Consider the following 13247-nt stretch of genomic DNA (forward strand, 5'->3'; position numbering starts at 1 on the left):
CATAGCAGGAATTTATAAAACCTAAATAAGGGATCAAGAAAAAGACTAATTATAATAAAGCAAAAATCAAAATCAACCAGCAGACACACTACAGGCGGCTGGGGGGCAGCGGGGGAGGGTGCGTGTCAGAGAAGGGAGTAGAATCAAACAAGGGTGGTGGGAATTGTACAGGGATTATAACCAAGATGAAAATGCAAACATTGTACAAAAATGAAAAAAATGTAAAAATATATAAAATATAAAATTAAAGAACCAAAAAGTAAAAAAAGAAAAAAATTAAATCTATAGGTTTAATGTTACTCGTATGAAACTTTTGGCAAGCTCTTATAGAATCCAACAAGTGGATTCGAAAATTTATATGGAAATATAAAGAACTAAGATAAACTTGAAGAAGGACATAGCTAGAAAATTTACACTAAGTAATTTCAAGCTCCCCATAAAGCTACAGTGATGAAGACATTGTGGTATCAGTGTAAGGACAGACACAAGGACCAATGGAAAAAACAGAGTCCACAAATAGGCTCACACATATTCAGTCTCTTGAGTCAAACAAAGACTTCAGTGCAATTCAATGAGAAAAGGAAGATCTTTTCGATGAATGGCACTAATTATTATCTCTGGGGAAAATGATGAATGTGACAAAGAAATTGAAAATTTTTGCTTACCCACAAGACATGATGAAAATAAAAATCATAGACTGGGAGAAAATATTCATTTTGCACATGACTATATAGACTATCTGAAAAACATAAAGAGCTCCTTCTCATCAAAAAAAGAAAATAGTAAAATCCATTAAGTAAGAAAAAAATATTGAAAATGCACTTTACAAAAGAGTACCCAGATGACCAATAAGCATATGAAAAGTTGTTTAGCTTCATTAGTCATCAAGAAAACACTAATTAAAATCACAAATACTACTACCCACCCCATTGCATGACTAAGTTTAGAAGACTGACAATACCAAGTATTGATGAAGATATGTGTCAAGTGGAACTTAAGAGCATCACTAGCAGGGATGCAAAATAGTCCAACTGCTTTGGAAAATTGCTTGACAGTTTCTGATGAAGTTAAGCGTATTGCTACTCTGCTACTCTGAACTAGCAATCTCACTCTAGAAATTTACCTAAGCTAAATGAAACCTTAAGCTCACAGACTTGTACAAGACTGATTCTACTGGGCCTTCCCTGGTGGAGCAGTGGTTGAGTGCTGGGTTGCGAGACTGCCCGCAGCCTCTGCAGCGCTGGTTCCATCCCCAGCCATCGGGTGAGGGTCCCACATGGCGCGCAGACCTCTCCTGCTGCCCGCTGCTCCCCTCAGCAGTGTACTTCCGTCCTTCTGCCTGTTCTGTTCCCCGCTCTGGCTCTGGTGAATTCTCTCACCCTCCCGCGCTTCTGACTGTACCCAGTGCTTGTATGAATAAATAAATCTTAAAAAAAAAAAAAGAATGTTTCTACAGCATGATTCAAGAATAGTTGAGAATGACATATGATGAAAACAGAAGAGTGGTTACTTCTGGGAGTGGGACTTTGAAGGTGCGGGTGCAGATAAACTAGGATGGAGTATGATGGGACTTTCAGAGATGGAAAAGTCCCTTATATTCATTTGGGTGGAGGTTCTGTGGATGTGTGCATAGATTAAAAACTCACCACTAGTGTATTTAAGGTTTATGCATTTACTGTATGTAAACTATATCTCAATAAGAAAATAATAAGAAAGCAAGAGTCAGAGAACAGCTAGACTCCAACCTCCCACCCCACACTACCTTTACAATAAATTCCTTATTTTTCAGCATGTCTTGGCCTAGTTTCTCATGCCTACAGACGAAAGAAATTGTTCTCAAGTGGTGAGGACAATTTCTTGCTACAAAGTAACTATGCCATGCCCTATGTGTTTGTGTGTATGTGTGCAAATGTGTGCATTTGCCTATGTTACATGTGTGTGTTTATGCATTTTTCCATTTTGACCAAAAAGTGTTTTACCTTTGTGGATGTGAATACCTTTCGATAGGGCAAGTACTCACTAGTCTGTGAAGCTGGTATCTCTCAATTTTCTGGTCCTTGAGAGCAGTTTGCCTCAGGGGTCAGCTCTTGGGGATTGGAGTGGAATTGGAGCTCCCTCTTATTCTCAAAAGGGAAACTCCTGAGACTTATTGCTCCATCTCTTCCCTGGTATGGACCCCTAACAGCCCTCAACCCCACCTGAGCTATGTGGACTCAGTGTGCCCTCCCTCCCTCTGAGGCCTTCAGGCTGGTCCCTAGTACCTCTTACTAGGGACACCATCTCTGTGCCCTGCAGAGCGAGAAACAGCAGGGCTGGCCATACCTCCTGTCCATCCCTATAGTCAGACCCTTCCGGGAGTTCTTGTGTGGGATCCTGACTCTGCCTGCTCAGTGCTCCCCATAGAGAAGCCAGCTGCTTCTGGGCTGGGGTACCTCAGAGCCCATGAACCATGCAGGTCCCCGCAACAGCTGCTGGGAGGGTCTCCCGACAAGGCCCCAGTGCTTCCCTGATGTTCATTATCCAAACTGCAGACAAACAACTCTGACCGCATCAACCCCACTGAAATGGGCTGTGAAAGTGACAGTATGTGATGCCAGAGAATAAGTCAGAGGCTGGCTGAGCAGGGAAGTCTGTATCTCTGTGTGGCCCAGTGGGGAGGAAATGACGGGTGCTGTATCAGAGCCTCATAAACAAGCATGACTTCACACTTGTCCTGTACACACCCCTCTGAAGTCATGCAGGCCCCTCCTGTCCCCTGGGCTCACTACACACAGGCCCTGACGCCACAGGGCTGAGCATTCTGGGGGACCACAGGCTTATGCAAGGACCGTAGGCACGTGGGCCCCTTGGAGAGGACATGCTGACCCAACCCTGTGAACCATGGAAACATCAGGCGCTTTTCTGTGCCAGGTCTTGGTCTGGGTACTGGGGACATGGGAGATGATCCTTGCACCTGGGATCTCAGTACCTGTTGGGGAACATGACCATGTGACTCACCCATCATAGTACAGAATGGCTGGCTGTGGTATAGGGGGACAATGTCCAAGGACACCCAGAAGAAACAGAATTCTTTTGCCCATAGGTCAGAGAAAGCTTCTGGGAGAAGGAAAAATTTCAACTGAATCTTGAAGGAGCTTGCTAAAGGAAGATAAGGAAAAGGACTCCAGACAGAGAGGCTGACTGTCTAGATAAGGAAGACCAAGGGCAGAGGCCTGGGACTGCTGACCATCTATCTCTGGTTTCCTGCATTCCACCTTCCTGCGGGGCCCCAGGAACCACATGGATTCACTGTAGCCAGGCACTGTGGTTTCCAGCCTCCGTCCCAGCCCCCACATACCTTAGAACAAGGAAAAAACATGAGTGTGACAGGTGTGGCCTACCTGAACATTTCCACTTTTGGAGACATGCCCCTTCTGCCCCATGCAGGTCTCTGAGGCCCAATGGTCCTGACAGTTAGAAAGGCCGCCTCCTGCAGCATGCCTGCCTGTGAGTTCTCACCCAAGTACCCAGAAACTCAGAACTGCAAAGCTCCCCCAGTCATTCCATCCCAAGTGCTCCCAACCTGGCTACTCCCTCTCAGCCAAGTGGCATCTCCCTGGTAGCCTGGGCTCAGGCCCTGCTGTGATTTCAGGTTCCTCACCTGGACTTGAAGGACATTGAGTAGCAAGCACTGCAGTCTCCACTCTGGGCCTCTGTAATCATTTGTCTCCCTTTCCGCATCATTCTGCTCATGTCCACACTGGCTGGCCGAGAAGGTGACTGCCCGTGTACAGGACTGGAGACAACCCCTGCTAAGGGCTACAGCTGGGTCATGGTGCATCAGAGATAGAGCCCCTCACCCAGCCTGGGCCTCCTTGTTTTGGCCCAGCCTGCTTGGTACTCTTGGGCAGTGTCACCTGGTGGCCTGTGCTGTGGCATCACCAGGCCCAGACATAACTGCCTACTGGAGGGACAAGTGGCCAACTAGGAGGAGAAGCAGGCCTTTGTCTGAAGGGGTGGCTGCTACCCAACTCCAGGTTACAGGTGGTCGGATGACAGTTCCCATTCACCTTTAAAGAAAGCTAGAAATTTAAAATTAAAATTAAAAAAAAAAAAAAGAAAGAACAGTTCCAGTATGCCTAGATCACAAAAATGGGTTTGAAATGGGAGTCATTTGGATTCCCAATTATAATATATCACCCCTGCAGAAATTCATGGAGAGTTAATTTCTTCATCAAAGGTGTGTATAAGCCTGATTTTCAACTAAAGTTTATTTTCATTTTTAAGATGATAAACCATAATATTTTCCATAATGCAGGTAATACAATAGACTTGAAAAACATTATAACTTTTAAAAATGAGTTTCTCCAACATCCAGAAATATTTCTCCTCACTACTAATGACTGAATATCATTCCCATTATGCAATTAATGAATTCTACCCCTGAATCAAACAGCGTTTCTTTTCTGGGTTAACCATTAATGACAAAGATTCCTATTTTCACATATAATACAACTCATTGTTTTGATTTAAACAATTCAATGCTGTGTTTGAGACAGTAAATGAAAAGCAAAACATCACTAAGTAAAGAAAACTTAGAAAATGCAAAGACTTGTTAATTGCCCAGCAATTAAAGGTGAAACTAAAGGGATGGATACTTGGTTTTCAATTTTTAAAAAACTAATTCTCATGTTTCAAACATGCTTTCTGCTCTCAATAAAACACTTGCTGAGATTTTCAAAAAAAAAAAAAAAGAAAGCTAGAAATTCTACTTTTTAGGCAAGCATCTTCTGATGTTAAAATTGTGGCAATCCATTCAAAATGTTAAGCTGCTTTATGAGTGCCAGGTGGCTTTTGCACCCTGCATCATGTGGCTTTTGCACCCTGCATCAAACGTTGTGCCTGATTTTTGAATGAGGTGATTGAGGCCTAGAGACCTGCAATAACTGTGCACAGGGGTGGGTGGCTATAAGGAAAATGGAGTTACTCAGGCTTTTTTCCACCTTTCTGCCCCTGGCCTCTTCAGCCGGCACCTGTGATCTTGCATTCCTCCTGGGTTGTGATACCTGTGATACCTGCACAAATGCCCAGGGTTGAGAGATGTGGGTGCAGGGCTCGAGCACCTATGATTACTGACACATGGACCCAGAGATCATGGGGTGTGCATATATGTAAATATGGACACCTGATACCTGGGCCTACACTCAAGGAGTAAAAGGGGCTCCTTGGCTTTGGCATGCAAGGCAGCGTCACTTCGAGGCAAGGCTAGATGAGGCCCAGATTGTGAGAGGAAGACCAAGAGAGAACACCAGAGAGAGTGTGGATATTGCGGGGAGGGGGGCACTGGAGGACTTGGGGGGCTCAGTTGCCTTCCATTCCCCTCCCACCCCGCCTCCCTATGCCTGCCTACCTGCCCACGCTGGCCTGCATGCTTACCCCCACACGTGGCTTAAGACAGCAGGATTTGAAACAGATGGGTATGGAACCCTTTGAAGGCCTCAGGAGGGACTGATGGGTGGTGGGCCTTCGGCATGTAGTACTCAGGGCCCAGCCTCCTCTCTCCGTGGGCACCTGCCTATGAATGGCCGGAGGCAGACAGATTCCCCAGTGCAAGTGGAGAGGATTCTATACATGGTGGGGAAGGCACTGGACAGACATGGTGCCTCCTTGGAGGCAGGGGCAGTGGGATGAGTGTTCCCTCACAGCTCTGCATGGGTCAAAGACAGTGCTGAAGGCACCATGGGAGCATGGTGATGACCAAAATCCAGGAGCTGTGGGACAAGTTAAAGATGCTGTAGGAGCATAGGAGGTGGCAGGGCCCAAGAGGTGCAGGACAAGATGATACTGCAGGACACCTGAGAGCTCGTCTGGAGGAGATGGCCTTCAAGGAGCATCTCACTACCCTCAAGGCAGCAGCCTCATCAGGGGAGAAAGAAGAGCTTGCCCAGCGGTGGCACAAAGGTAAAACTGATGGACTTAGACGAACAATTCCACCAGAAGGCAGGGGAACTTTGGCAGGTTGGCTGCTATATTTTTGGGACCTGGGGGTGAATGGGATCATTTGCACACCCCAGTAAATGAAAATCAAGGGGTGGCTGGTGGGTGTTGGTGGCCTAAAGCAGCCTGTGTGCTTCCTGGCACTCCAAGGGCCACAGTGGGTGGCTGTGCTCAATCAGCCAGGTGGGCTCAGCCCAGCATGGTAATGGCCCCCAAGGGCAGGTTAGAGTGGGGGCAGGGGTAGAAAAGAGAGCAGCCCAAGGTTGGCTGAGGGGAATCCCTCTCCAGGTACCAGGAGACATATCAAAAGGCCAACTTAGATAAGGCCAAAAGCTGATGCTACGGTCAGGAAGTCCTGAGCTGTTGTTAAGCAATGGAGAAGGATGCCAAAAAGGCAAGCAAGGTTCTTAAAGTCACAGCCTTTTAAAGTTACTCATACCCAAATATGGGTGGATCTAGTGAGAGCAGGTGTAGTTCGTGCCAAAATAGATGCACTACTCAATTTGTACTTGCTAGAGCTATGGAGGCAATTGCAACAGGACACAGGTTCTCTCCCATGAGAGGAGGGGCTGCTGTGAAGAGGAAACCTGTGGACTCCAGGATCCAGGCATGTGCCCTGAACCTTGAGGAACATTTGCTGCTGACCCCAGCCCAAGCAGGGGCCTGTTCACTTTTGAATAGGGTGAGGGCCAAGGAATCCATCCCCAGGGTTGGGCAGGGACCAGAGGCCACATGTGGAGCTTGCTTTGCATGGGTCTTTAGTTTCAGTTGCAGTCTGCATTGCTTTTGGGGGTCATGGGTACAGTGTTCCACACTGACCAAGGGAAATTTGAGGAAGAATGATGCATGATTGAAGAATAGATGGAAGAATGAGGGCGATAAAGACCCTGAGGAGGTTGACTGTAGGGAAAATGGAGTTACTCGGGCTTTTTCCCACCCTCCTGCCACTCTATGGCCAGCACCTGTGGTCTAGATTACTCCTGGCTTGCGTTACCTGCACAGACGCCCAGGTTGAGAGGCAAGGGCAGGGACACAAGCACATATGATCATGGACACCTGGGCCCAGAATTGAGGGTTAAAAGGGGCTTTCAGCTCTGGTGGGCAAGGTGGGAAGAGGAGGGGGAGTTCACCGGCCCCTCAGTCTCCCTACCAGGCCCACCCTGAGCCTGGTTGCCCCTACAGAGGCTGGCATGGGGGTCCAAATCTGTGCATTTTCTACCCACACCACACCCCTTGACACCCACCTCAACTCACCAAAGGTTTGATGGTGGCTACAACCATGGTTGTGAGCCCTGCAGCTGCCCCTGTTTGGTTAGTGATGCAGAGGACCTTGTTGGGGTCCTGTCCCCAATAGACACCTGGGATAGGCTTCCACAGCTCAGACCTGGACCTCAGTCTGCAGACCCTGCCAGCTGACTCCTCTCCTGAATGGAGGATGATTCGCTGCCTGGGGCCAGGCTTGTTGGCACCAGGCTTCATACACACATGCACAGGCTGAGCCCCCAGCCTGCCCTGGGGGGTCCCATCAGATACTGGAGAGTCAGTGATGTTACAAGTCTGCACCTGTCTCCAGCAGACTGCCATCATTACCTTTCCAGGCCTTTCCCATCTGCTGCGCCCAACACAATGGGAAGCAGTCTGAGGGGCTCAAAGACCAGGGTGCCCCAGTGCTGTGGGTACTCTCCTTGGAGTGAAGGTTCAACTCTTGCCACTTGCCCCAGAGTGATCATTTGTATTCTACAGGAATCAAGTGAGCCATTCCTAACAGCTGAAATCCTAAGTGCTCATTAGGCATCACTCACACAGATCAGCTGTAAGGAAAATGGGTTAGTTCTGGCTCTTTTTCACCTTCCTGATGCTTGCCTCTATGGCTGCCACCTGCGGCATGCCTTCCTCCCAGGTTTCATTACCAGCACATGATATCGTGTTAGTGCAAAAAGTAATTGGGTCCATGGGCATAGGACACATGTGCCTGTGATTGTGGACATCCAGGCCAGAAGCCAAAGACCATGGGGAATATGCATATATAAATCAGACCCCTGGGCTGTGAAGCAAGATTGACAAGGGAAAAAGAAGCCAGAGAGAAGCCAGAGGGAGATTGTGGGAACTGAGAAATTTGGAATTTCGATTGCTGCCTGCTGCCCAGCCTCCCTGCCCACTGGTCTGTCTGTGTACCTGATCTCCTGCTTCAGCATTAAAAGCCTGTCAAATATACCAAGGGCTCCAAGATTCCTTTATCCATTTGCCTGAATCAACAATAACCTTCCCTCCCTGTACCTAGTTGTGTAACAGGTGGCTGAAGCCAAAGACTTATAGGTGGTGCCCCCTGGAGGGAGGTGCTGAGAATGGATAGCCCCAGGGAAAATGCAAACAAAATATTGGTGGGGGTGGAGGCTCAGATAAGAAATATAAGGGACTGCAGAAGCAGCCCCCAGTATTCAGTGCTCAGGATTAAGTGTTCAGGATTTCAGTGTTTTTGGATCTTCAGAGAATCCAGGGTCAACGATTTCTGCTCCCACCTTGTTGATCTTTCTGAAGGCCGGTGCCGGACTTTGAAGGACTTGGAGAGGCTCCAACAGCCAATCTCAGAAAGGAAAAGTTCAGGGGCTTTGCAAGTAGCTGAGTGACTGAAACTGTTCTGATTTGCTGCTGTTACAGCCTGGCAGGAAGGCAAAGTCCTAGAGCATGCTGAGCTGTGTGAGTGTGGGCCATTTGTTGGGTTGCTTGGCTGAAGCTGCTGGTTTGAGTGTCAATTGTCTGGTGCTCTGCTGGGACATCTCAGCAGCTCCAGTGAGAATTTCCTATTGTGTTTTCTGCTGTCTTTGTGAGTTGGAACCCAGCCTATAATCTGGCTGTCATGTGTTCTGTGTCTGCAGCAGTGGGAAGATGGGAAGATGCCATCTTGGGAGCATTTGTGTTTAGGGCTTTAAAACATTGGACACTGCTTTGGGTGAAGAAAACGGCATTTTTGGCCTCAGTAACTTTGTTTTTCCCTGGTTTATTAAATAAATCCCATCATTGTTGATCTTTGAACCTGAGTAGTCTTGCAATTGTGCATGTGGGTGAAGAACTCAGACAGTGAATGGTAAACTATTTGGGCAGTGTCCTTGGCCTTGCTGCCTGTATTAGTTGCTGCTCACCAGCCTATCCCTGAGAGGTGTTAAAGAGAGTTCCTCAGTCTAGAGAACAGACCTGCAAAGGGAAGGAAGGACCCTGAAAAATGTGAGGTTTGGATGAAGCTCCTTCCTTTACACATGCCAAGGCGATGTCTTCAAATGGTTTTTTGGTCACTAATGCAGTACTTCCCCATCCCAGCAGATACTGTAACTGGGCTCCATGGGGCCAGAGTGCTAGAAATAGAATCAGAACCTCAGAAGATGGGGAGACCTGAATATTGATAAAAACAGAAGGAATGTGGAGACAGACATTAAGTATTGTTGAATGAGTAAAGTCAAAGTCCCCCATCCAAAGGCCACCAAGAACTCTGGAGACTCTTAAAGATGGTAGAAAAGAAGAGCAGACATTCCGGAAGGATTGTAGGAACTGGGTGGGACTTGTACATTGTGGGCTTGTGCTGGGTGATTTTAAGGAGGGCTTTAGGGAGAAAAGAGCAGTTCTGGATCAGGTGCTGTTGGGAAGCAGGGGCTATTTGGTGATTTTTTTTAAGATTTATTTATTTATGCATACAAGAGCTGGGGTACAGCCAGAGACACAGGGGGTGAGAGAATTCACCAGAGATAGAGTGGGGAACAGAGCAGGCAGACTGACTGAAGTACACTGTTGAGGGGAGCAGCGGGTGAGATAGGAGAGTCTGCCGCACCATTTGGTTTGTCCCTGGCCAGCAACCCAGGGGATTGAACTTGTGCGGCAAAAGTTTCGGATTGCTTCATAGTGCTGTGCTTAATCCCTTGCGCCACCAGGGAGGCCCTCAATTTGGTGATTCTTAATCGCATTTACCTGTGAGATAGGAGGAACAGAGCTGCATTGGTAAAGAAGCAGTGGTTGGGGAGCGCGGGGGCACCAGAAGGGCTGTTAACTGTGCTGTGTGCTTATTTAGTTTTACCACTCTTGTGGGGTGACCTTACCTAATTATTACTTTTTATAAATTGTTTGCATTCAGTTTGGATACAAACATTATAGCCTCTGTGGCAACTTCTAGCTACCAGGTGATTGTTTTTATTCTCCTTGTGCAATATAAGTGGCTATATGTTTTCCAGTTCTCTGTGACCATCTTTCTCTGCCCCCTTATTTTCCAATGGGTGGCCCTTACTGGCATATTTTAGGAAGTACAGACATGTAACATTATAACATTGGTGACTCCCAATGAATCACCCTCCCACTATGCACACCCTGGAGTGATCCCTTCCCTATGAATGTGAGCTGAGCCTATTACTGGTTTTAACCCTGCATCAGTTACAGTCCTGAGCCTTAAGGAGGCCGGTAACTGAAAGTTTCCACATTTGTACACTGAGAGTTTGTAGTGCAGGAAGGCACAGAGCAGGATCTCTATGACCTGAGCAGAACAGGTAAGGAGAGGAGTCCTGGAGCCCTTGGTGGCTTTTTCAGGTTTTATTTGGGATTTTACCAGGTACATGTCAGGCAGGGGTGCCCGGAGGCTGGCAGGATTCCCAGCCCCCTGCGAATATTCATTATTTACTGGGCTCTGGCGTTCTCTCATGGCCTCTGCTTCTCTGCTGGTTCTCTTCCAGTCTCTTGCTTGTTCTCCTTCCAGTGGTTCCATTCTGCGCCTCTGCCCTTATAAGCCCTGTCTCAGCCCAGGTGAACCCACCTACATATGCCCACCCCCTACTCCAGGTGCCCGCCATCAGGCATGCATTCAGGACCGCAAGGATCCATCATCTATCCTGATGGTGGGAGGGCAGAAAAGCCTGACAGACATTTACCCCACAGAGCTGTCATGTAGGAAGTTTGGCTTTTCCTCTGGAAAGACTACATAGACCACATAGAAAAGGAAGAAAGACCACACAGAGAGGAGGGTCCTGTGGAGTTTGGGCCCAGTACAGTGGCACATTGAAGTTCTTCTGGTTCCCCAACCTGGAAGTCCCCTGAGCCCTCTCCTTTGGGTTTTATGGAGGCTTCATCGCTTGAGGCACGGTGTATGGTGTTGTAGGGTAAGGTAAAAGTATCAGGCTTTTCTGCCCTCCTGCCATTGGGATAGAGGATGGAATCCTGTGGTCCCAAATGCATGCCTGATGGCAGGCACCCGGAGTAGGGTGTGGGCGTATGTCGATGGGATTCACCTGGGCTAAGACTGGGCTTTTAAGGGCGGCAACATGGGGACACCAGCAGAAGCAAAGAGAGCAGAAGGAGAAGCAGGAGAGCAGAGAAGTAGAGAGAACATGAGAGAACGCCGAAGAGCCCAAAAAGAGTGAAGATTTGCTGGGGGCTGGGAGGCCTGCCAGTCTCCCGGCCCCCCGGAACCCCTACCTGCCATGTACCCGGTAAATCCCAATAAAAGCCTGCAAAAGTCACCAAGGACTCTCTCTTTCCTCCTTTACCCAGTCTGCTCGGGTCTTAGAGAACCTGCTCCGTGTCCTTCCTGCCCCTACAGGTGTTGTTGGCCATTAGTGATTGATTTGACCTCCAGTCCCTCTCCTTCCCAGAGGCCAAGGGTGAGACCAAGAGTTCCGACCTCTGTTAATCCAGGGAGGTTGGTTCCCATGGCAACCATCCACTATGCTTAGGTGCTTTCCAAAAATCTCATTAACATAAACCCGGTTGTACTATGGTCTTCAACACGAAGCGTGCCACTGTGTCCTCATCCTCACCGACGCTCAGAGGTGGCTCCCAGAATAGACTCTGGCTGGAATGCTAGACCCTGAGGCATTGGCTAGACAAGCAGCTCCCAATAACCAACCTCACTGAATTTTAACACGAAAGAAGGAAGGCTGGCCCTTCATCTATATCAAGAAGCCCTCATGAAAGGGATTCGGATGGGAGCTAAAAAACCCACCAATATGTCAAAAACAGCTTCAAGCACTCAAAGAGCAGATGAATCGCCAGGCAACTCTTAGGAGAGCCCATGTAAAGCCTTCTGCATTTACACCCCATGTGACCCTGAGATGTCTGACAACCAGCATATTGTAAACGCTGCCTTTGTTTCTCAGGCTGCTCCTGACATCCATTGAAAACTCCAAAAACTCAAAGGCTTTGCTGGGATGAATGACTCAGTTCCTGGAAGTGACCAACAAGGTCTTCATCAACTGTGACTGAGAGGCCCAGAGGGAAGCGGATAGACACATGAAGCAAAAAGTCTCCCTACTTGTGGCAGCCTTGGGCAGGCCTGACCCAGCTTGCAAACCTGAACCCCCTCATAGATTGGGGGCCATCTCCCGACCCCCTCCCCATCCTGGCCAATACACCGCTGGATACTGCAGGATTCTCAGAGCTGGCCAAGCCACTGTATGATGTGTTGACAGGACCAGAACATCAGGCCAGAAAGTGGGGAGAACCTCCAGATCAGTACTTTTGGGGGCTCAAAAAGGCCCTGCCTTGGGACTACCAGATGTAAACAAGAACTTCAATCTCTTTGTGAAAAGCAGTACATGGCACTCAGGGTCCTCACGCAGGCGGTAGCCCTTGGCAGAGACCCATAGCTTATCTCTCCAAACGCCTTGATTCTATTGCTGCAGGGTGGCCTCCCTGTCTCTGCACCCTAACAGTCACTGTCCTGCTTATCCAGGAAGCAGACAAACTCACCTTGAGCCAGACCATCCATGTCGAGTTAACTCTGTTGTTACCTTGATGAATAATCAAGGTCATAAGTGGCTGTCCAGAGCCAGGATGACACATTACTAGGGGCTTCTGTGTGAAAATCCTTAGGTCACTCTCAAAGTCATGCAAAGTTCAAATGCTGCCACCTTTTTGCCCACCGAAGACGGGCCGCCAGATCATGATTGTGAGGCTGTCCTGGATGAGATTTACTCCAGTCGTCCTGACCTTTCTGATAGCCCTCTGGAGCTTTTCACAGATGGCATCAGTTATGTACGAGACAGGGAGGGCATGCTGGGTATACAGTCACTACTGCGGACCATGTGGTGGAAGTGGGCCCCTTACCTAAAGGATGGTCTACCCAATGAGCAGAACTCTGGTCCCTTATCTGAGCCCTGGGGCAGGTTAAGGATACGGCTGTAAACACCTATACTGATTCCTGGTATGCCTTGCTACAATTCATACTCATGGGGCATTATCTAAAGAAAGGGGACTCCTGGAAGCAGGAGGCAAGAGAAATAATAAAGTGGCAATTCTTT

The 13247-nt window shown here is 48.2% G+C and overlaps 1 protein-coding gene across 1 annotated transcript in view; it reads right to left on the bottom strand.

Moving 5' to 3' along the window:
* GFPT2 (glutamine-fructose-6-phosphate transaminase 2) overlaps positions 1-12715 on the bottom strand; it is a gene marked incomplete at both ends in the record, with an annotated part of 90889 nt that extends 78174 nt beyond the window's left edge. Inside the window, one exon of the mRNA XM_084242380.1 lies at positions 12697-12715. Coding sequence (XP_084098506.1) covers positions 12697-12715 — 19 coding nt within the window. The remainder of the gene's footprint in view (positions 1-12696) is intronic.
* Positions 12716-13247: the final 532 nt, after the last annotated feature.

Source organism: Talpa europaea (assembly GCF_964194135.1).
Source record: "Talpa europaea genome assembly, chromosome: 9".
Lineage (NCBI taxonomy): Eukaryota > Metazoa > Chordata > Mammalia > Eulipotyphla > Talpidae > Talpa > Talpa europaea.